The sequence below is a fragment of the Heliangelus exortis genome, chromosome 2, assembly GCF_036169615.1.
Source record: "Heliangelus exortis chromosome 2, bHelExo1.hap1, whole genome shotgun sequence".
NCBI lineage: Eukaryota > Metazoa > Chordata > Aves > Apodiformes > Trochilidae > Heliangelus > Heliangelus exortis.
The window spans coordinates 57,626,526-57,651,568 of record NC_092423.1 but is presented as its reverse complement, the minus strand read 5'-3'; the positions used below and the strand labels follow the sequence as shown (position 1 = coordinate 57,651,568).

At 35.9% G+C, this 25,043-nt stretch overlaps 1 protein-coding gene across 1 annotated transcript in view; it reads left to right on the top strand.

Moving 5' to 3' along the window:
* Positions 1-24,644, top strand: part of CTDP1 (CTD phosphatase subunit 1) — an 87,042-nt gene extending 62,398 nt beyond the window's left edge. Inside the window, exons 12-13 of the mRNA XM_071736283.1 lie at positions 1,995-2,179; positions 23,586-24,644. Of these exons, the coding sequence (XP_071592384.1) occupies positions 1,995-2,179; positions 23,586-23,727 (327 nt within the window). The 3' untranslated portion in view covers positions 23,728-24,644. The remainder of the gene's footprint in view (positions 1-1,994; positions 2,180-23,585) is intronic.
* The last annotated feature ends 399 nt before the right edge of the window (positions 24,645-25,043 follow it).

Sequence of the window (25,043 nt, the reverse complement as noted above, 5' to 3'; positions counted from 1 at the left end):
GATGGTAGAGCTGTAGATGTATGGTGCCATTTTGCTATCAACTGCTGGCCATCTTTTTGACAGTATCTGTCAAATAACTGAGCTATATAGGCATGGTGTTCCTGCCATCCCACCCCAAACTGTAGTACTTAAACACTTCAGACTTTCTGTGTATTCTGTACACATTGAAAAATCCCTACTCTTTGCACTTTCTGCACTTTTAGCAGGTTCACTGTTGGCTTATCTCATCATTTCAGTCTCTGTGACCTTGGGTTCCATGATTCTTATTTTCCACACAAATGACAACTTCTGATCATGGGACAAACAATTTTGGACTAAATGTAATTCGAGTTGCCACAGAAATTCCTATAGTTTCCACCTGAAACTTACATCTGTGTTTAGATGCACTAAGCTGGTATGTAGTTCCCTTTTTATTATGGTTACTTCACAGCTTTCACAATGAAAGAGCTGGGTATTAAGACAGCAATGTTTCAGGTAGTAAAAACATACCAAGACAAGGACCAATAGAAAACCATCTTAGACTGTAAATCTAAGAAATAATCTTGTGTAAGTTATTTACCATTGTGTATGGAAGTCATTCCACCAAAGGGCAGTATAGCTTGGATTTTTAAAGCTAGTTGTAGAACTCTGAAACAATTACTATTTAAAGACATTTTTTTTAACAAATGTCGCTTTCCCTTATGCTGGCAAATGTCCTCAAAATTATTATTTTAGGATGTTCTGAAGTACATCTTAAAATGGATGTACTGTTATGTGTTGGTTTTTTCCATCATCATTATCATTGTTATTCATTCCACATCATTTCTCTTATGCAATAATATAAATTGGCAGACCAATTTCCAGCAGAATATTGGCAAGGTGTAAATATTTTGCATTTAGTTTGATAAACAGAGGGCAGCTTTGGCTTTTTTTCCATGCATTTCAAGGTAAACAAAGAAAATAGAGATTCATTTTTATGAAAGGCCAGATATAAAAGCATTATTTATGGCTTGATTCTAGTTTTTGCTATTATCAGTGTAAAAGTCGGTGTTCTCAGAATTTTTCTTCTTCTTTGTAAAGCACATGTGGCACTAGTGGGAACAGAGGGTAGTTGTGAAGCATATTTTAACTTAAGCTGAGATAAGCTGCTTTTAGGAAAAATTACTAAATATCAGTAAAGAAATACCCAAGCAGACCTTCTTTCCATGTCCTCTGCCATTCATAAAAATAGGCTGTGAGATATTGACATTATTTCAAATGTTTTCATCTCTTTCTGAAGGTGGAACATTGACTCAAAGAAAATAAAGCCTTTTGAAGCTCATGAGTATGATTTGTCTTTAGTGATGGTTTCAGCAGTTTCCAACCTGTGAAGTGCAAATTAGTGTGTTCTTAGTGGAGTATCGAGTCCCATACTGACTTCTAGAAGCAAAGGCCTAAGTTATTTAATGAAGTGTGTAAATGTCTTGATAGATTTTCCTTTATTAATTAGCATGAGACAATCAGGTTAGAATGGAGCTCTGTACATTCTGTTCCATTCATGCTCTATTATTTACTCTTTACAGGTATTCCTTGACCAATACATAACAATATATGCCCAACTCATTCTCTATGCTATAATAGTATAAAATATGTGTAGTTACAATAATATATCTATCCCTTTAATTTCATGACAGCACTCTTTCCATACCACATTTTCAGCTGTTTACAGCTGTTAATGTTAATGAACATGTTCAGAATAAAGTCCAAACACTTTCAAATATATCTGTATCATGTATGTGATTATATGTATAGCCTTAAATTAATTATAAACTACATATATGCAACTTGAATAGGATATTACTGGTCCTGTGACAGAAATTGCATCTGAAGACCTAGGGGATTAATTTGATTTTTCAGGGAGAAGGTCAAAAAAAGATGAAGCATATTTTTAACAATTCAAGAGCAATCCAATAATTATGAAAGACTGGTGTAGAGTAATCTGTTAGAGGATACGCTCACTCTCCACTCTTTGACAGGTGGATGACATCTTAGGAGAAGGCAGTGATGAAAGTGATAGTGAAAAAAAAAAGGCCGAAGAGGGTGAAAAACCTCAGACTAATGCAGCAGAGACTCTTGGAATGAAAACAGATCAGAGACCTGGATCATCACTGTCGTCGTCGTCATCAGCAAGTGAAAGAAGCTTAACAGAGAGTATACCCAGGTATGAGTTTTTCAAATGTCTAAAGAAGTGTTAATGATGTTTCCATTGTGGCTGTGCACTGTTCAGCATGATATTTAGCTATGTAATCTTTATGTTGTTGTTAACCTAGGTAACTTTTTTTCTAACTCTGAAATTGTCATGCTTACTTCTGCCCTGTCTTGGGATTGATGTAAGCAAATGGTCATAGTAAATTGACATTCAGAGCCAGGATATTGCCTTTTTTGATAGAGTTGAAGGCCACTGAACTGAGCTTGTTTTAAAGTAGTCTTGGTCCTGAGTCAGTTGTAGAACAATGTCTTCTGTGGTGTTACGTTAAGCAAAATAAAGCATGGTTTTGGAAGTTATGTTTTTTTCATCCTGAATTTTTGGGAGGCTTTTCTTTGGGAATAAGAATTAAGTGATTGTGATTGTCTTCAGCTTCAGTCTCTTAAGAAATATAAACTTGCTAGTCTCTTCTGCAAAAATAATTTCAGTGTCTCCCCACTAACTGTTGAATGATGACTATCAACCAGTTTGCTAGTAAACTAGAACTTGATAAAATAAGCGCATATTTAAAACATGTTAAGTAATGGTTCTTGGACTGCAGCCCCTTAATAGTTTTAACCCTATCAAGGAAGAACAATATGAGATTAATATATATATATTTATATATATATATAGTTTCAATTTAAAGTTGCTGAGATCATAATCCTGTACCAAAAAGTGCTAAGAAGTGCATTGTAGTTCTTTCTGCTCACAAACCCAAACTCTGTTCTCACTAGTAAGAATTCAAGCTCTTACAGTTTTTCCTTAGTGGAGGATAATATAAGCCACTGTGTTAGAAGACAAATTATAAGTGGCTGAAGAACCCAGAAGGAGAGGTACAATGCTGGACCTTGTATTCACAAACAAAGAAGGTCTGGTCATGGATGTTAAAGTTGGGGACAGCCTTGGATGTAGTGACCATGACATGTTAGATTTTAGCATTGTTAGGAGAATAAGCAGGACAGTAAGTAAATCCAGGGTTGAGATGCCCTGGATTTTAAGAGGGCCAACTTTGTTTAAAGATCTACTCAGAAGTGTCTCATGGGCTTGAGTTCTAGAAGGTAGGTAAAAAAAAAAAAAAACAGACGAGGCATGAGACCTGCATAACTCTTAAACTCTTGCAAAGAGTTCCCAGAATTCAGAGAGAACAAGGAAATTTCCATTATGTGGTAGTCAAATAAGAAAATTGCATTTATTTACCCAACTACATCAAGGAACAATAATGAGCTGCTTCTATCAAACTTTCGCTTTTTTTTTTTTTTCATTGTGGATCCATTATCTCATTGCAAATTTCTTCATTGGCCTGCACTGTAGTCTAAGCCCATTTCTAAAATTGCACGGTGATTTTGGGTGTGGGTCTGCCATGTCAATGGCTGTAGAATTACAGCAGGAAACGTCTTAAATGTTGTTCCTTCAAAACATCTACCTTTGTATTGCAGAAGCAGCATTTCAATTAAATGTTGATGAATTAGGTAGAATCTTGCAGCTTGTTGGGGTGGTTTAAGATCTTTGCGTGGAATTAAGATTTCTGGAATGTTTCAGAAAGCATATACAGCCCATTTATTGATATTTGCAGTGAGAGAATGGATCCATAATTAAAAAAAAAAAGAAAAATTTGCTAGAAACAGCTCATTATCATTCCTTGCTGTAGTTGGGTAAATAAACGCAATTTTCTTATTTGACTACCACGTTAAGGTGCAATTTAGTCCATTACAGTGAGATCCAGAAGATCTCTATCCTCTGAAAGAGGAAGCCCATTCAGCTTTTGAAGACAATGAATAATCACTGAGGAGTGGACAAAAAAGACCTAAACTCTACAAAATTAAAGATACATGACAGACAACCACCTCCTCTCCCACTTGTGGGAAAAGCTGACTTGCTTTAAGAATTTGCAGTGATATGTGGCATTTTTCAGTTTGAAAGTACTTCCCTGGAAATGCCTGTTCTTAAGGTGGAGCAAATAAAGAAAGTTCAATATAGATGATGTGATGGCTCAACTTTTATAGATTGCTAGACTTCTGAAGTTTCAAGCTGGAAGAAGTTTGAGTTTGTTTCTCTGCAATTACTACTGTGATTAGTCTTAAATTAATTCAGTCTAATTCAACATTTTTAATTCAACATCTGAGGAAAAAAACATGCTTCTGGTGAAAATAGAATGTGATTAATATGTGTTTTATATAACAGAAAATTCTTATTAAAAATTTTGCAAGGTTACACAAGTACTTTCCTCTATGGGTTTAAAACTTTAATGAGATGAGTAATACATGACCTGAACTAGCTAGCACCTTTCAAGCCTGTACAGTAGTCTGGTGAAGAGTTTTAAGCAGCTATTCAAGAGGGGTATTTTGAGGTATCAAGAAATTTCCATCAGCTTCCTAAATGGAAGTCGTGTTTTCTGGTGGTACAAATTTTTTCTAATATAAAAATAGGTCTCATAGTTACAGCATAGTAACTATATATTTAAATGACTGACTTCGCTTGCAATTCTCAAGGTTTGGAAGTAAACAGACTTTTTGGATGTAGTACATATAAGCAATTTTTAAAATTCCTACAGCTTCAGTTAGTTTGGGTTTTTTTCCAGAAGCAATGGTGAAACACTTTTGACTGAAAACCGAGATCAGTTTCTAAAGACATGTGGTGCTGGCAGGACAGCTTGCTGTTTTCACATGATCTGGCTGTTCTGCAGAATTTTAAGTCTATTTGTTTCCTCCAAAGGTGTTTTTTCTATTTTGGGTTTTTTTGGGGGTTTGTTTTATTTTTTTTAAATATTTCTGGTCCCAAATGCTGTACACTCTGTACTAGGTGAAGCAACAGCTTTTCACTGATTGCCAGCTAGAAAATTGTAGCTTCTGATTCTAGGGCTTGAATAAATGTAAACAACCAAACAAAAGAAAAGCAGAAGGCATTGCTAATCCTTAAATTAACTAATAAAATTAAGGTCACATAGGGAATGAGTGTTTGATTGCTGATAGTGTGGATTTTTTCTTAGCACATAAACTGTTTTGAGTTTATGTACATTTTTTCATAAAGAAAATACACTACTGAAGTATCTATTCTGTATTTCACCGCACTTACTCACACTGCATCTGACTAATATGTTAAAATACATCTAATTACCTTTATTTAGAGTTATAATAAAGTACTCTGCGATATAAAACTAACTGCTGATGTGCACACATTTATCTTGTAAAATATATTCTAGTGGTGTGAGGACATAGGCAGCAAAGGCTTACTGCATCATGATTAAACTGCAACCTAGTAAAGATTTTTTTCATGTGGGGCAAAAATCTATAATATTTAACCAACTTAAAACTTTTTTGCTGTTGTGACAACAAGGATTCACTCACTACTGTAATGCCTGCGAGCCTGTTGGTACCAAGTCCTTCTGGACTTCAGGCTGAAAAACAAACTGGACAGAATCGAGATTTTAGCAGGTGAAGAGTTATTGTGATGAAAGGCATTTGTCTTTGCAGAAATGGTTTTCAGTTAAACATTTTCATTGGTGGAATTTGTAGCGTTAGGTTGCCTGATACTTCCTTCTTACATAACTTATGTTGTCGACTTTATGTCTGGCAAAGTTAAACTGCTAGAGCAAACTGCACTCATTATGTTTGTAGCCTGGTAACCTTTGATTTTGGAGTGCTAGATCTCAAGTGACACTTTGTGTATCTCTGAAGGATATGCCTTTTTCAGTCCCTCTTAAAGTTTTCAGATGTGGCAAAGTTCCAAATACGTGTGGTTCTCAAACAGCTAAGCATGTACTAGCCCATCCTTACCATTTATTGGGATCAGTAAGGTATTTTATACCAAGTTTTTCTTTGTGGGAAAACTTTAGAAGTACTGTAATCCAGAATACCTAGGTTTCTGAAGGTAAAGACATACACAAACAAAAGCAGCATCCTTCAACTGCAATCTCTGTCTGATTAGGTTAGGGGCCAATTATGTTAGGATCTGATTAATGACCTCCTTCAAAGATGGATTAGGGTTATTTTAGGCAACTGGAGTGTATCCCATCAACATTTAACCACTTTTATATTGTGAGAGCATTATTTCATTTGATAGTTGGTGCTTCTGTTTAAGATATATGGTTACAGCTGATTCTCAGCTTTTTGTCTTTCTCCCTCTCTCAGTCCTGGTAAAATTAATCTCTTCAGCTTTATGTACATCTGAACTAGAAAATTAATTAGTTTGGGGTGTGCCACAGTTTAGGCAGACCAAAAACCCAAGGACGACAGAATTGGTCTCTGTTCCTACACACACACACACACTAAAGGGAAGATAAAAGGGGAATAAAGACTGGAGACTTGAAGTTGGAAATTGAAAACAACTGGAGACAGATTTTGTAACTCAGGAGAAAGGCAATAACAGAAAGGATAAGTACCAAAAATACAAAAATATATATGCAACCTGATCTCGATGGCAGCAGGGATAGGTTCCTGAGGGCCCTTGAGGAAGGGCTGACTCAGGAGGGGGCTCCAGGGCTCTTCCCAGCACCCGATGGATGTGGATTCTGGAGAGCAGGTGGGGAGCTGGGGGTAAAGGAGCGCAGGGGAACAGCAGCGAAGCGAGGAGCGGGGGAAAGAGAGGAGGGGCTGGGGTCTGCCTGAGCTTAGAGAGTATGGGCAGGGAATGGGAGGGAAGAGACCCCTCTGTGTTCTGCCCCTCTCAGAGTCTGAAAGCCCTCCTGCTTCAGTTCCTCATGTTCAAACGATGACAGGGAGATACTTTATTCCACCTACTTTGAATGTGCACACCTAGTAAGGTAAATTTTAGGCTTTGGTGGGACTTGTTCCCTGTTTTAAGGCACAAAAAAACTTCTAAGACCAAACTGCAGTGGATAGCCATACTTGAAAAATGTAGCTATGGCCCATGCTTTGTTTCTTTTGAGTGGCTTTATTTCATGAAAAATAGATTTGATTAAAGTGAAAAACTGTTCAAGCTCTTAAGTGATTCCTTCCTATAACAAGCTTTATGATAAAGCTTCAGGATATACCGGTGATTTACTCTCAGTGTGTCTTTACTTACTGATTCCTGTAGCTTCAACTGAAATTTGAAAAATTCAGTATTAGAGTAGTAGTATTAGCATGTAATTCCACATGTTTAGAGAAGTCACTGACAAACTCAACTGTTATAATACCGTATTGAAAATGTTTTATAATAGTCAGTGGAAAACTATGAAATGCAGAAGGAGGAATCAAGAAAACTAGAAATCTTATTCATATAATTGCATCTACATCCTAGTGTCTTTCTGTCCGTTTACTATCATACCACTTACCGTCTTTGAACTACATCTCTTTTTTTCTGTTTTAAAGGTGCCAGTCATATAATTTAATGGTAAACATACTTCTGCAAATCATTCTTATACTATGGCCTCACAAATAATACATATTATGGGTTGCTTAATTTGCAAGTGTAAGTATCATTGTAGTTTGCTAAGCCAGCCTTTCTGTTGAAGGACTGTTCTAAGACTTCTGCAATGGAAGAAAAAATTGCTTGTTTGTCATAGGAGTCTGTAAGGTTGCATGTATATTTTCACCAAAATATTGCTTCTAAAATTTCATTTTTATGTTATGGAATAACACACTGTATCTGTGTAAAACAGTGAAAAGCAATAATCTTAAACAAAGAGCTGAAAGAATTCCACGTTCAGATTTTTCCATGTATTTCACTGTAGACTTTAATCACTGTAGAAGCAAATCTGTAAACTTCTTAACAAAACAGGAAGAATTTCCACAGTATCTATATTGCTTAAAGCTTTTTTTGTGGTTTTAGATATAATTCTGCTGTTATGTAATTACTAGTCTTTCAGTCTGTATCTGGCAGTACAAGTACTGTGACAGCGTGACCAAGAAGATGGGGCGTTCTGAGTTAAATATGTATCTCTGTACCTGGTTTATAGACTGACACAGCCCTCCATGAAACTCTTGAAGAATTTTACAACTTCACATTCATGTTATTTTTCTTTCTGAAAACCAGCTATGCTGAGAAATTCAGAAGTTTTCTGAAGCTGGTCCAAATAGATGTAAAGGGAAATCTGTTTGAAAGTTGTTTCTTGTTAAAAGTTTAAGGTGTTAATGCTACATGCTACTGCAAACCTACTTTACTGATTGCATTGTCTTTTCATAAGACGCAGAAAAATATTTTTTACTAAGAATGAATCATGTCATTCTTTTATGCACAAATTTGAAATAATTGTATTCACAAAATCAGAACTATGTTTTGCTAGTTGCTGTGCCTAAATTATGTCTTTTTAATAACTTGTTCTATTGTCTTTTCTTTGTTGAATGCACAGGAGGAGTTGTAATGCTTCATAGGTTTTGCTTTTCACAGAGCATTAAAAAACTGTACCAAAAAAAAAGATTTTCTAGGGTTTTTTCCAATATTAAATTAAATTGGATCTCAAACCTGCTATAGCCAGAGCCCTGCAGAGCTAGAGGCTGTTTATTTCGTCCTTCTCCAAATCCATGTGGAGTTACTGTACTTTATGCCTGGGACACTTTTACTTTAAGCCACATGGAGATGTTGGATTGAAAAATGAGTATTAGAATTTTAAAAAAAAAGGTTTTTTTGAGTTTTGCAGTGTTGGTGTGCCATTAGCCAGTGAAGGTACAAAGCATTGGGTTGTCTACACCCTTATAAACCAACAGCTAGATGTAGAGATGCTGAAAGTAGGTAGATGTGGTCTAAGTAGCATAAATGTGTGGTGCTGTTTTGATTATGCTATTTTATTGGATAGTATTAAAAAAAAGGCATGCCTGAATAAATTGATTTTTTAAGGAATATTATATTTCTGTTTAAAAAAGAAAAAAAAAAACCCACCCTGAAATAACTTATCTACTAGAAATGAAAGAGGATGTGGGAGATCTGCCACAAAACAGTGTTAGGAAGTGAGGTTGGCACTGTATATTTCTTTTTAGGAAGACTGGAGTGCTCTAATACAAGTAAATAACTCAAAAATTATCATCACAGTGAAAAATATTTTTCCTCTGAATTTGTTATTGTATGTTATCTGACTGAGGGAACTGTTACCCAGGGCAATTCTTGAAATACATACTAATTTGCTTGGGTTTTAAAGAGAAGTTGTATTTCTGTTGATATCTTAAACTTTCAGAGCTGCTCTGTGTGTCCTTTACTTTGAGCTTTCATCTTTACTTTTCTTCTGCAGCTGTGGTAAAGAAGCTTTTTAGTCCATTGCTAATTTAAGGTAATTAGGCTCTCTGATTTCATATGGAAAAAATGTATGTGGATGAGTAAAAGAACTCATAAAACATAATGTGAACTATTCTAGCTGTTCAGGAAACAAAATTACTAAAAGTATAAAGTTAAATTTTCAGTAATTGTTTTATAATTAGTTTCTTTGTTGCTTTAAAGATTCTTTTGGGTTTTTGGCATGTTATTCAGCTCTAAAAAGAAAACAGTAATTTGTAATGTTGCTGCTTGATCAACTATCACTTGAGCTGTGCAGGGTTTGGCTCTTTTATACACTCTCACCTTTTCAGCTTTGATTTAATTTCTTTAATAAGTCATAATTCAGATGTACTAACATCATGACAAACCAGCATTATAATAGTGTATAATAGAAAAATCTTGCTTTGTTCAGAAAATTCTGATGCCCTCTTGTTTCCATGAGAACTTATAAAACATAGGTTGTTTTCTTTGTGGAGTGATTAGGTGTTCTTTTTACACTTGGCTTTTCTCAGAGCTAATGATTTCCCAGTAGTTGTGCTTCTAAAACTCATGTAAGCCAGATGAGCATTAATAGTGATGATGTGCTTGGTTGAGGAGCAGAGATTCTTGATGGGCTAAACTAAGAGTATCAGAGTTGCACAGATGTATGGTTTCTTTCAGATTTCCTCAAAAATAAAATAGAATAAACTCTATCATACATGTTGGTAAATGCTTGAAAGAATTTGTGAGGAATGGAGAATCAGTCTGTGTAGAAGGTAACCAACTCCCAGCACAGAAGCAATTGGTGGTGGTGATTCAGAGAAGAAAGGTGCAAGAAGAAGGGAAGGTACAGATTTTGAGAAACCAATAGAAAAGATATGAGGTGCTAGGGATGGCACCTTGGTGTAAGGAACTGGCTAATTCTAGAGGAGAGAGGACAGAGCAAAATCAGATCCTGAAGACAGCGGAAAGGAAAATATGCTCTTATAAATTAAAATAATGTATTTTGGGTGTAAAACACCATGTGCCTTACATGCCAGAGTCATCACTGGAGTTTCTTCCTTCTGTGGTCCACCCTTTCTGTGAACAGTACAATCTTGTAAGGGATTGCATTTTCTATTAGATGCATCTTTCATTGTCTCCCAAGATGAAGGAAGAGAAGTTTCTGAATCATTTTCTTACTGTCTTAAGAATTCAAGTACCATAGTGCCCATCTTAGCTGTTCTCTGCCAGTTAGTCATGCTGCTAGTTTTCCAAACCCCTGTGATAGATCAGACTTCCTATTACCTGAAGCCACTCTAGATGAAAATGCCTTAGCATCTTTCTAAAAATAAAGATATGAATTAATAATTCCCATGGGCTGATTGAGGCTTTTATTCTCCCTGTACTCCTGATTGCTTATTTTCTCCTTTGAATGTAATCTGCCATCTTTTTTATTTCGTTACACTTTAGTCCTGTCAGCTATTTCCATTAAAAAAGAGATAATTTTAGGATTTTTGAAAGGACAATTGGTAAAACTCTGCTTTCATCTTAAAACAAGACTGTCGACTTTATTATGCCCTCAAAATGGCTTCCACTTTAAAAATTACAGTCCTTTCTGCATATATGTGTATTTATGTGTGTCACAATTGTCCTTTCCATCTAGGACTTCTAAGATAATGGGAAGACTGAATCCCGTGATTTTGTGAGCATCATGAACATAAAGCTATGAGCCATGTACAATAAAATTTAAATAACAATCTCTATAAGAAGAAATCTTAGGTGATTGCTGATGTGCAGTAAAATTAAAGCATTTTGAAGGGAATAGTCTTTATAGCAGGGGGAAGAAGAGGGGAGGGAACTGGGGAACTCTTCCCAAAATGCAGGCATCGGTTCTGTGGATAAAGCTGGGTCTAACAATAGGGTCTGTGCTGCTCTTGACCTGAGTAGTTTTGCTGTAAAGACTCCTCAAAAATTTTGTAGGAAACTGACACTGTAATAATCAAAATATATTGCATATGCTTGTCTGAAATACAATCATAAATTCTTGTGCTTAAGAAGAAATCGATTAATTGTGTGAAAATGAGAGTATTTAAGACATTGCATGATGAAGAAAGCTTTGTGCTTGCAGCTTCGTTTAGGAATGGATTAGTTCTAGCATGATTCTTGATGGTGACATCTTTATGCGGTAAATTAAGAGATTAAACAACAATGCTGACAGTCTTTCTTTAAAACTTTTCTTATAAATTCATGGTATGATTGTGTGAGGGAAGAAAAAAATTTAGGAAATTGGTCATGGCTTCCTTAGCAAATACTAAGGGAATGTTACCTTTGCCTATGGCACATTTGGACCTACTTAAGTATTACATCAAGTTTCAGATGAAGATACATAGGATGTATCTGACAAATGGGAGAAACGTGTAGATTTCACTTATCTTCAAAAGCAGAGTAGCAAAAAGAATATTTGCCACTAGAGAGGAAGACATATGAGGAAGCACACAGCAATTAAAATATATATTATTTTCCCACCCTTAAGGTGCATCATGTTTTTCCAACCAGCATTCAGGGAAGAAATAAAATGTTGAAAACAGGAAGACAACATTGCTGATGAAAAGCTATAACTCATGCAGAGCAAGATGCTCTCATATATTCTCATTTCTTTTCTCCTTCACATAAAGCATACACTTAATCCTGTGGAAAGCAGGAAACCCTGTAAGTGCAGATTTGTAATTACCCAGAGGATACAGTACCAGAGGAATAATGGAAATGGTGTGTGTCTGCTAGCCCCATAATGTATCCGTGCTGTGATGGGAAGGATGTTGGCACAGAGTAAACTAGTTTTCTGAGCCGGACACAACCATTAGAATAATGTACTAATTTTTTTCTCAGATCTCCTTTTTTTGAAGAAACAAACCTTTTTTAATCATGCTGTTACATAACTTGCGTAATAGTAATCCCATAATAACAGCGTGGGAGAAAGGCAGTTTTTAAAGTACTAGCCTAGATTTGAACGGAAGTTAATACGATGAACAGATGAAAAGTGACTGCTTTTGCTGTCCAGAGTTTATAGAAACAAAGTTTTGCAAGAGGCTAAGGATTCTGACAAACAGGATGTTGTAGGTGGAGATTTAGGGGGTTATCCTCTTCTTTTGGCGTAAGTTACTGCTCAGTAATGAAAGTGGTTGCATGAAATATATCTTACTCCATAGCTGATCTTTTACACCTGGCCCTCAAACTTTTGTTTCTAAAACTTACAGAAGTATTTAAATGGGAGCTCTGTATCAGAAAAACATAGAAAATTCTTCAGTAAAGCTTTTCAAACATGATATAATTCTCTGAAATTCCAGTTTTCCACTTAGGTTCTTTGCACTAGGTGTACTACTCACATCAAAATGGAAAAACAACAAATGTACATATATCTTCCTGCTGTATTCTTGCATGAAATTCTACAGTTCTCTTTTTCTTCCTTCTTTTTATCAGAGATATTTCCTATGTTTTTTTTTCTTTCTCCATTGTAAAATAGTTTTCTGGTGTCGAAATTACTAATGCACAAAGATAGGAGAAGAGTATTTCACTGTGCGGGGGGATGTTGAGATATTCAAACTGATTCCATTCTCATTTACAGCAAAATCAAGCCTCTCAAAATTAGTGAAATATTGCTGAGAAAGAAGGTGTCTTGATTAGGTCTGTTCAGAGATGCACAAATCAGCAGGGAAACAACTTCTTCAGCTGCTGAAGAGGAAGGTCCTTGCTCTAAGGATCCAGGCACATGTATGTCATTGATAAATGTAGTGCAAGAGATGGATGCAAAGTCTGCTTCAGGAGAAATCAGAGGACATTTTTCACTTCATGTCTGCTGCTTATAGATTCTGAAATATTTTGAGCTGGTAATTGATGAGTTATTACAATGTTCTTGTACTATATCTGTTCATTAAAAGAGGATCATGCATTTTTGAAAGCCTCATTATTAACTGAATAAGAGAAAAGCTTCGTAGAAGACAGCAGTGGGAGTGTAAACCTGAGAGGTTTAGACTATCAGCTGTATAACAAAGGTGCTGGTCCACATTTAGATGAAACTGAAATGATCTTGTATTTCTCTGCGTTTCCTACAAGGAGAAGGTGCTCAGCTTGTGCACATTTTCTGAAAGTGTCAAGCAGCTAGATTTGTCTTGCATTTTTTTTTGATCCCCTAAAATAAGGATGCTTATCCTCCTAGAGGCTTTTAGACAGTGAACTGTGCAATTTAAAAGTTCTCTGGCTCGACCGAAGAGCCAGAGATTTTATGCAGAAATTAATGCCTAAAAGTAGCTAGCTTCATGTGGGCTTCACTGGACTGTCTTAGAGCCTAGGTTAACCTCCTCAAGGCAGCTCTATAAGGTTTAGCCAGCTCTTCAAGGTGTAGTTGGGCCATTTTGACAGTCCTAAAATTACAAATGTTGTAGTTAAAGATGCTATATCCATGGCACTAAGCTGGCTCTGCTCTCTCATATGCAGGATAAATGCTTACTTGCTTTGGGAGGGCTGCTTATAGTCTGTTGCAACTGCAGCAACAGAATGCAGTAAATGGAAGCATGTGGCTGACTGTCAGTGATGGTGATCTCGTCCTTGTAAACTGCAATATTAATATTAATAGGGGTTTTTTCCATAAATCTTTCATGGTAGGCACCATAGCTGAAGTTCAAGGCAACCAGCTGTGTTTTTTGCTGGTTTCTCCTGCTATGGTTCTTTCTGGAGAGAATATCTGAATTACTTTGCTTGTACAGTGTTCCTAAACAACTTAAATAAATTGTTTCTCAGTAACATTCTTATCCACAAAATAGTTTGGTTTGTTTTCAAACGAAACCTATCAAATATAAGCAGCAGTTGAATTTTTTTAACCTTCTTTCCTTTTCCTAAGAGGTTTTTTGCTGAGCCTCTCCATATTGATACGATGTTGCTTTTGTGCCAGGTTTCCTTAGCATTTGGTGGTTTAAGTGAGGTACTCTCCATTTTAACAGTCATCTAAATCTAATAAATTTTACATTAAGAATAATGTAAGTTGTTATAGTTACATAAATATGTTTTCATTGTTCACTAAATACCTTTATAGTGGTACTTTGAACTTTGTGGGCAATATTTTAACATTATTCTGTGTAATCCTCATATTTTCTTCCACAATATGGAGGACTCGAATAATTGTAAATTGCTACAACTCATGCAAACTTCAGAAAACTGCTTTTATCACAAAGTGATAGTTTATAATATCCATGTTTGTGTTAAACCATGTCAGATGGGAAGTCTGAAAATCCTTTGTAATACAGTCTGGTTAGAGTGACCATCTGCCTTCAGCTTCTTTTACTGTCTGCTGGGGAAATATTTAGAATTTCTTTAGATGCAATAATACAATATCCAGCCCAGGTACATCTGTGTGTGCAATTAATGTAACTTGAATTGTACATGATGGTGAGGCTATATCTTTTAATGGACCTCTTGATTAGGCAAGTGAAATCAGGAAGTGCCTTTGGAGAACTGAAGAAAACTTACAAGTGTTTACAGTAACAGATTTGAAAGCTAATGTGTCTTAGTTAAATTTTTATGAATTCTCTCTATACTTAGGCAATACTGGTTTTTCTTTATGGGTTTTCCTACCCAAAGACCTTAACTGTGTAAGTCTACATGACATTTATGGTCTAACTGTTCTAATTCATAAGGAGGGAAGGACAGACAGGCAATCAGAAGGTCTGTATGTTACTAGAATTAGGAAAGTGCTTTTAGAGTAGATCTTTATTTTCTTATTATTTCTTATTTCTTATTGTCAATTAACTTTGACAATAAACAGGATTCATGTGCACCTTCCACAAGAAATGTGCAAAATAATCTAGGATGCTGCTTTTTTCTAGTTTATACAGGCACAAAAGTTTGGAACTACAGTGTAGGCTGTCAGGTATAAGAGTACCTTCTTCTCCTTGTCCACTGAAATGTGGTAATAAATACCAAAGTATATACAGGAATATCTGTTCTTACATATCTTTTTTCTAACTCTTACCGTCTGTAATAGTTTAGTGAATCTATGTATAACTTCTGGGTGAAATAATGAAACTGATTTCTCACTAATGTGTCAACGTATTTGAAGTAGATTTCTTCCTGCAGTCATTGCCTTTTATCACTGCAGAGCCATTAACTAATAGCTTCCATCCCAGACATTGTGACTAAACCTGAGGGAAAATCATTTTCTGTAATAGATATGCAAGGACTACCAGTCTGCAACAGCTGATTTTTAGAAGCAGACTATAGAAATCAAGTATTTGTTATTACTGTTTTAGAGTAAGGGGTGAAGAATTATGAGAGGCATTCATATAATCAGTGAGAAAGAACAGAGAAAAAGAGATGTGCTTTCTAGCAGAGGATTCTTGTTTAACTGTGAGACCAGCTGAAGAAGAAAGTGCAAAGCATTGGAAAATATCACATTGGTTTGGATAAGAGTCTTTGTGCAGTCAGGAGAGATCCTGGCACCCTCCAAAGACCCTGACCTTAAAGCCTAAGGAGTCGTCTAGACTAGGAAGAAGAAGAAATTAGGTGCAAATGTTTATCATTTTATCTATCTCTGTTTTTCATGTGCTTCTGCAGTAAATAATGAGTTTGTCTCTGAATCAAGAATGAGTATTGTTTGCTTTAATTAGCTAAAATTAATTCAATTAATTAGTTTAATGTTAAGCAAACTGTAAAATCACTATTGTTGAGGTCAGAGTTTTGCTCCTGGGAGTCAGGAGAGCTCTGGGCAAGTTCTAGGAGCCTACAGAAGAGGTGAATGAGGTGAAAGAGGAGGAGAGTCTGGGGGGATGAGATCCCAGCCTGAGCCCAGTCCAGGGAAACAGGAGCTGACTGTTGACTGCTGAAGAGCTCCCAGACAGGGAGAACTCTTATTAGATCATGCTACCCCTTAGATGGTTGACTGTGGGACTGTTCAAAGCAATCTCACAGATAGGAGTGGAGAGCCTGCAGAACAATACACAGAGCTGTCTGATACTGGCCCTGTAGCCCACCTGGGAGAGGTACTAGTGTGTGAAACATTTCATTTAGCATTACCTAGCTCCCAAAAATGCTTAAAGCAAAATTTAAATTTGAAGAAATAAAGTCAGCAAGACAATGGGATAATGGAAAATGAGTTGGAAGTTCTTGACGTCATCTGTTTAAGGGTCTGTGACCTCTTCTGCTACCGTACAGAATCAGCAGCTCCAGCTTGGCTCCTATGATTGCCAGAGCAATAGGGGGAGAACTAGAACCCTGGGTGGATTTGAAAAACCTGGATCTCTTAGTGTTCCCTCCAAAGGGGAGGAGTTAGGAAAACATTTCACTCTGTCTTTGACTTCAGAGCATTTGTGCCACAGGTCCCCCCCACTGCTCTGACAGGGGGGAAGCACCTTCCTCTAGTGGGATCTGAGTTCAGATATGAAACTTTAAGCATCAGGTTGTTAATAGAGTTAGTTCTGTTTATCCGCCGGATCAATTGACAGTGCCAGGATCCAGTATCCAGCTCCCACTTGCATAACAAATAATTTCCTTTAAGCACTTGTTATCACCTTGACCACCACTGCCCCATTTCAGCAGTCTTTAAAATGTTGGTTTGCCTCTGTGGCTTTGAAGGAATGGAGAGGGGTACAGAAACTTCAAAGTAGAAGTTCAGGGTGAGGTAAACCACTGACATCAGTTTACCTATTAGTGAGAGATTCTGGCATGAAGACTGAAGAACAGCCTAGCATTGGCCATAAGGTAATTTAGACAGCACTTGTTCCTTTTGTCAGGCTGAATGCTTTAGTGCAATTTGTAACCTATTGAAAATAGAGGTTTTTCCTCAGGAAGATGTATGGATATCTAAATATCTCTTGAGAATAAGGAAACCAAGAAGTACATTAAAAACTGTTAGCCAGGGTTTTTAATCCTTTACTCTGTGTCAGTCTTGAGACCTAGGACATAAGAAGAAATGCTGTAAGGCAATATTGTTCCAGTCAGGAACAACGACAAGAAAAAAAAATCTGCATATTACAACCCTCTAGTTTCCCCAGTGAGTTCTCAAAGTACATTAATTTTCCCATAATAACTAATGTGCATTAATCTTGACCCCTGCAGGTCTGTGATGGCTGGCATTCCACATATTGAGAAGGATATTTAATTTTCTGTTGCCTTCTAAAATTCAATTACAAGAGGATTTGCTATATGATATAAAACTGCCACTATCACATTTGCCTTTTGAAGAAATAGTCAATACTGTGTTTACAACAACTTTGTAGATTATTTAAAACAACCTGAAGTTTAGTAAAATAGTAAGTAATATTTTAGAGTCATAGTTTATTTTTCTGCCATTTAGTTATACAAGGAAAATTTTAGATTGAACTTTTCAGTTTTGCATTACCCAGTTTAATTATTATCTGTATGTAATTAGTTCAACACAGAGAAAATTAGTTCAGTGCACAGTCTTTCATTTTAAAGCTTTATTGTGGCACTGTTTGTTTTTTAAATATACCAAGCAAATGTTAAGTTTTAAAGAAATTACCATTTTCAATGAGTTGGGGGGTGGGATTTTTGCTATGAAACTTTTCCTTTGGTCTAGGTATTAGAAAAACACAGCCTTGCAAAATGCATTATTTTAGCCAAATTTGCAAGGTATCCTTATTTACACATTGTAATAATTTCTGAATTTAAATTTTCTGTGACTTCCTGACTTCAAAAACTCTTTCAATTTAGCTATACATTGAGCGTTTACTTCAGAGAACTATGAAACTGTTGTTAAATAGTTTTTAAAGTTTCTACAACAGTTTCTCACCATAGAATAGCGTGCAGGTGTGCTATATTTTGAAGCACGAAGGCACCAAAGCTGTTCAAAAATTAATTCACTTTACTGTTCTGTAAGTTAAAATACATTTTGGAGCTGTCAGTTGGAATTGGTGAAATTCTGCTAAGGTGTTTTGTGGAGAGCATGAAAACCATGCTGTTCATCCAACTGCAGGATCTCTTTCTGCATGCTGGGGCTGGGCAGTAAACATTCTGTGTGGATTTTTCTGCATATTGGATTTCTGGATCATCCTGTAATCCCACAGGCAACGTCGGATGAGTTAATGAAAAAAAATGTGTGCTGCCTGCCATTCGTTCCTGCAACGCTAAATATTGTCCTGTTTATCACTTGGGTGAGTGTATAGTAGTACAGACTCCAACTTGCCAATATGGGGCTAGTGCTATTTGTTTCTCTTAGGGCTGTGTGCTTGGCAGCATGCTGTGCCAGGGCCCGGGAGGAGCACCTGGGCAGAAAATTCAATGTTCCAACACAGATGTACAAGACAAATTGCTAGAGGGTCAACACCTGAGTTTTACAGGCCTGCCATGGACAATTGCTCACTGTTGTATCAAGCATACACAAAAGATTTTGCCATGTATCCCACATTAAAAAACATAACTGAAAAACATGGAGCATCTCCCTGAAAATGTAATCATCTTTCCTGTCCACTGTTATGTATTCATGCCCAGAATACTGATATTCAATCCATATGTTCTCAGATTTCATGTCCTTTAACCTTATTAGCCAAGTATCAGGCTGGCATCTTCCAAATTGGTTGAAGAAAAACTTTCCTTGTTTACCATCTGAAATTCATAGTGACCAAAGGATATTGCCACAGAACGAGTTTTTCTAAACAAATTGTTCTCATAGTCAAGTTCCTCTGAGTGTCAATTTCCATTCCTGAACTCTGCATTACCCTTCTCTTCATTATGTAGAAGTTTATGGAAAGCTGTGGGCTAGGTGTGTATAGAAACTGGAACAAACCTTCCACATTGCACCTCAGCACGGGGCAGTGCAGCCAGTCTTGCAGGGTTGTAATGCAGGTGGCAAGCTCTTCCAAAATGCTCTTTTCCAACCATTGCCTTCAAACTGTTTACAGCTGCTGTGTTGGTGTTCTTTTGATAGAGAAATCTGGCTGTGTTTGTTACCAAAATTTCAGACCTGATTTATGATGTCAATGCTATAAGCTGATTGCTTGTAAAAGGCTAAACAAATTTAGCCTGCATACTTTACCTGTTATGGTACCAATTTTAGGAGCTATTGGGGAAAAGAAAAAAAACATTTAAAAAAAAAGAGGTAAATTTGCAATAATTTAAAAGTTTATTTTATGGCGTAGGGATAGGTGTATCGGATTTTGAGCAGTAGATTATTTTTTCTGTAGTTTTCTTTTGCACATAAGTTTGAAAAAGGTTTAGGTTTGCTTTGTTTAAAACAAGGGTTTTGTTGCCTTCTGAGTTCCTTTGCCTATTGGATGTTTCTATTTTAACATATGTCTGTATTTCATTAATGCAAATTTCTGGAATGCAAAGCAGACCAGAGACAATCTGCTTTTCAGTTCATAGAAAAAAAATGTTTTTTCCAAATTTTCAACTAACTGTAAACTAAGACATTAAGATAATAGAAGCAACAAATACTGGACTTCTTTTCACTTTGTTTTTCCGTATGTCTCTTTCAGTGAACTAAACTTAAAATCAATTTATAAGAAGGAAGTTTTCATTTCACCTGAAGTTGTACCTTGCAATCACATTCTAGTGACCATTTCAATGGATCAAGAGCTGAATAAGTTTTTCTTTTCAGTAATTTTTTCTGTGCTGTTTTCCACATGCGTGCACCATGCTCTATTGCAACATTTTAATATCTTCTCTTCCAATCTCTTTAATTTGGGATACAAATAAGTATATTCCTCATTAACGTTCTGAAGATTAGATTTTCCTAAAAATAACTGTTATACATGTATAACTAGAGTAGGTTTATTTTATTTTAATATCATCATTAATTACACTTAAAGTTTATTTAAATATTTTGATCATTCAGTTGAATATATGGGTTTTTTTTTAGTTTAGTTCTGTTCCGAAATGGTCTGGTGGGCCTTCTAGTACAGGGTATTGCAAAGGAAAAATATTCAATGCAATGACAAAGGAAACATGAATCATATGAGGTTTTTTGCAGAGCTGTTAGATATTTGAAGTTCCAAGTTCAGTCTTTTTGGAAAGTTCAATTGTTCATTTATGAGGTTAAGATATGCAGTTATTATCCATACTGTTTTCAGTATCAATCAAGCAAAATTCCTTTAAAATCTCGAATCAGTCTAAGGTAATCCTGCAACATATCACTAAATCAGCTTCTCTAAATATTAAGAAGGAATTCTGTATGTGCTCAACTTTTTCACTCAAAAGTGTTACACACCGTGGCGCTGAAACTGGAAATGATGAGTGGGCACAAAATAATGAGGAAAATACACATTTCATATTGTTTGTTATGTTAATTGATATGCTGCTTTTATCTGAAGGTAGAAATAAATAATGGGATGTTATGTCTTTTTTCCAAATTTGCAAATAATAAATGCAGCACTATGTTTCTGATATTCTTCCTCCATACTTCTGTCATAGTTTTGCATTTCCTAATATCCATTGAGATGGTTTTTTAATAGATATGAAGCTGAAGTTTACAAATAGTGAAAAAATCTCACATATAAACATTAAAAATACATTACAGAGATATTTTTCGTTTCTTCTAGCAGAGAACTAATACTTAGTGTGTTTTCTTTTTTTGGTTTTGCTTGGTTTTTTCCTCCCCATGCATGGGGAGCTTTTCATATCTAGAACAAGAATTTACAGAATAGATTGCATTCAGCCTTTAGCATTTCCAAGGGTGCTGTTTAATACAACCAAATGAGGGGTCCCTTAAAATTCTGGGAAGTCTTTTTGTAGACTGGAATGCCATTCTTTTAATTACCTGGTTACACTGTAGTTACACTGAGTATTTGCAGTCTCTATTTTGTTGATTGTCCTCATTGAAATCTAGTTGCGACAGAGTACATTTAAATCAAAATGTGGCTTTGTTACATAAATTAATAACCTTGCTAGTCTTTGCCTTAATTATTTAGTAAATTAGTTGTTCCTTGCTTTCAAGAAATAGCAGTGAGATAGTGTTTCTTCATAGACCTTTTTTTCTATGGGATCTTTGCTACTGATTTAGAGTCCACCAAAGTCATAGCACTTGGGCTGGCTCTAAAAACCTGTTTGTCCTGACACATTCTTTAACACATCATCTGCAGTTGTGTGTACATGTTTGATCTATGTAAATATGAAATATAGCTGTCAGACTGCTAAGTTCGTTTTTCAGTTTGTAGATACCATCAGTTTCCATAGATACAGTGTTACAAGCAGATGACTACCAATGTTTTCAGCTGTGAAGACTGCTATAGATTCCCACCTCTATTTATTTCTCCGGTAGCTGTATGTGTATCCTCCTTTTCCACTACTTCTTGTATACACATAACTGGTTCTACTATTGCTGAGTAAGGCTCAGCTACCTTTAACTCCCAGCTAAGTTTTCTGCAGCTAACAGTGTCATCAGAACCTAAGATAGTGCTGTATTTTTGAAGGCTGAAATGACCACGAAGTCAGCAAGTGAAACTCAAGCTCCATATATTTATGTAGTTTTTAATGGAAATGTGCTAAGATTGCTTCCAACTGGGCATTTTTCAACTGAGTGCTTCCTCATCCTGCATGCTGTTGTAGGCTGTATGGGAAAATGGTGTTATTCCCAATAAAGTGTTTTATGTTGTATATTAACCTTCATTTAGTGCTCTGTAATTCCCTGAGCAGATCACATCTGAGTTTCAGTAGCAAAATATTCAGGAAGTGCTTTCACCTCATCCCCTTTTCCCTTGTTAGAGATTTAGACCTCAGACTGAATCCCAGGGCCTTCAGACTTAACTCCCTGGACTATTATTCTAGCACCCTATACTGAATTGGAAAACCCACCTAACATCACTGTGAGGAAGCACTCAGAAAGCCCCAGCAGTGTATCTTTTGGTCCCACTGGTGCAGCAGAAGGGAAAAACAGGGTAATGCAGGTACTGCTCACTTCCCATTTTGATTCAAGATTCCCCTCTTGACTTCACATCCCATCTTGTCTGTGCCCCCAAAAAGCTGAGGAAGGTGCCAGATGTTAGGTGTCAATGAACCAGCCTACAAACCAAGCAGTCTGTGCTCCTGAGAATTAATGGGAAAAATGGCAATAAGAATGTCTTTATAAATAACAATTGCTTTGTATTTCATTATTGCTTAAAAGCTCACAAGTTTGACTGTTGATTTTGCATTTTTTTTTTTTTTGGGTGTACATAGTTGAAGTCTGCTTTCATTGAAGGTGTCTCTTACTATATGCTTCTCTTTACTCTCCATTTTAAAATTACTGCTATGTTGCTAAAAGAGGAAAGATTAATTTAGTGATTTTTCATTTATTACAAGTGGATGCATTCTCTTAATAAAACCACACCTAGCAATGAAAAGGATGGTTATTTAAGAAATACTGCCTTTGTATTTCTCTGATTCAGATTTGATCAAATTATCAAGGAAGGATTTTGAAGGTGTTTCTGCAGCTCATGATGACTTCTGTGCAATGCAAAGTCTCAACTTTATTTTTGTCTTAGAAGTACGTGTCTGGTATAAAAAAATACCTTTTGGCAAGGAAAAGAAATTTCAGGATTCCACAAATTCGTATTTTTTTTTATTTTTTTTTTTTTTTGCTTATGGCTATGTCCCAGTTAAAGCATTAGAATTTCCTTGGAGATCTTTCATAGTCAGGAACATGACTCTTTTAGCAGTGTATGGTGCACATCAGCCTTCTGTTGAACTGTTTAATTCCCCTTAGATGCTAAGAAAGCTGTTGTTCAGCCTGGCAATACTAATCCAAAGAGACATACAAGGGAAGAACAAGACCCCTTTCGTGTTTGAAAGCAGGAAAATGTAAGAGCTGGGGAAGTGAGATTTGGTTAAAAAGTTCAGGTTTTATATTTATTAAAAAAAAATCAGGAACATGGATATTTCAATATTATATAACAGCATACTTTGGTAATCTCATTCACACAGTGGATTTCTTTTGGGGTGTGAGAGGAAAATAATTCAATGTTTTCAAATAGTCTTACACTTTGTTTTCATTTCTTGTTCAGCAGGATGAGAGAAATGATATTCACAGTACTTTGTTTTTTGCAACTACAGCTGACAATAAATAACACAATTTTAAAATTGTATGAACAAACTACTGTTTGCTCATTTAAAAGCAAGTGTAGTAATTTTTCTCTAGACCTCATAAAAAAGTTGGGCCTCTCAGCCCCATTTCTTTCTCCTGTTAAATCTTATCTTTGATAATAAGCAATGAAATACTTTGGTTCGTGGACATTATCTCTGTCTGCCCTTCCAGGGGTCACAAGCGCAAACTGGATGAAGATGACGCTGCCAGTGAATCCAGTAAAGAATCCAGCATTGAAGATGAGGAAGGAAGCAGTTCTGAAGCAGATGAAATGGCAGCAGCACTTGAAGCTGAATTGAATGACTTCATGTGATATTCATGCCGAAGATGGAGTTTGTAATTACATTTTGTAATTGTAATTGCAAAGGAGTATATAATTATGTAAACAGATTGGACTTCAGATGAGTCCCTTATGTCAGTACTCAATGTGTTTCCAAAATGTGTGTGTATATTTTGCAAAACAGCACAAGAGGTGACACGTTATTTTACAAAATCAGAAGTAGATGTTTTTAAGGTGTTTTATTAAAGGAAAACATACTTTTTTAAACAAACAAAAAAAGTATTAAATGGGACTTGGTATGCTGTGTCAAAGACATGATACGAACTCTGCAGAACCTTCATATACAGGACAATGACACAAAGATTTGTGATTAAACATACAGCAACTTTTTTCAGAATAATTGCAGTGTGTGGTTTATGAGTAACGGTCTCCAAAAAAAAGGAGGAGATAAAGGAGATGGAATTGTCTGGGTAGTACAGCAGGAACCTGATGAGCAGGTCATCCTTTTCCACAAATAAATACTATCAAATATAAAAGGATTTTTAAATAAAAAAAGAACGATTTATATTTGTACAGAAACAGAGAATGTGATATGCAAGCTTTTGTGAGCTCTGCATCCGACCCACCTGTCTTTTGAGTCTGAGAGAATACATAATGATCGAAACTCATGTTTTTCAGTTACCTTGTGGAATAGTTGGATTCTCTAGGGACATCATTTAGATTTTTAACTTTTATTCTGTGTAATTTAGAACAGCATATTGTGTGATCCTGTATGGCTATAAGAAGCGTATTCACCCATTTGTGTTGTCTTGGGAAGAACGTGTGCTACTTCAGTCTAGATAGAATATAATTTCTTTGAGAAGAGATCTGATGTAAAGTCTTTGTATATTCTATTTCATATTTGACCCACAGAACAGATTTTCTTTCATTTAATAAAAATTCATTTTTTATGCTTTGTTTCCCTTTCCTGGTCATTTCCTTCCTTGAAATGCAAGGCACCTTTCTGTTATATCTTTCCTTTACTCTGCATGAAAATAATGAAAAACATTAAAAGAATCTGCAAATTTAAAGATTCAGGCCAGTAGCTGAGGCAGAGAAGAGAAACACTGGCTCAGAAGATTCCCTTTTCTTTTTTATGTGAAATGTTAAATTCTGATGTTTTCTTAGGTCTCTTTGACTGGCCTCTTAATACTGGATTGCTTTGTTACTGAATTTTTGAGGCTAGAACCATGGCTTATTCTCAATTGTAAGCAACTGGAGAGACAAATTCTTTTAAATAACGGTTAAAAGAAAGTACTCTCAATGCAGAAATACTTAATTTTGGCACTTAGCAGTCATAGAATCTCAAC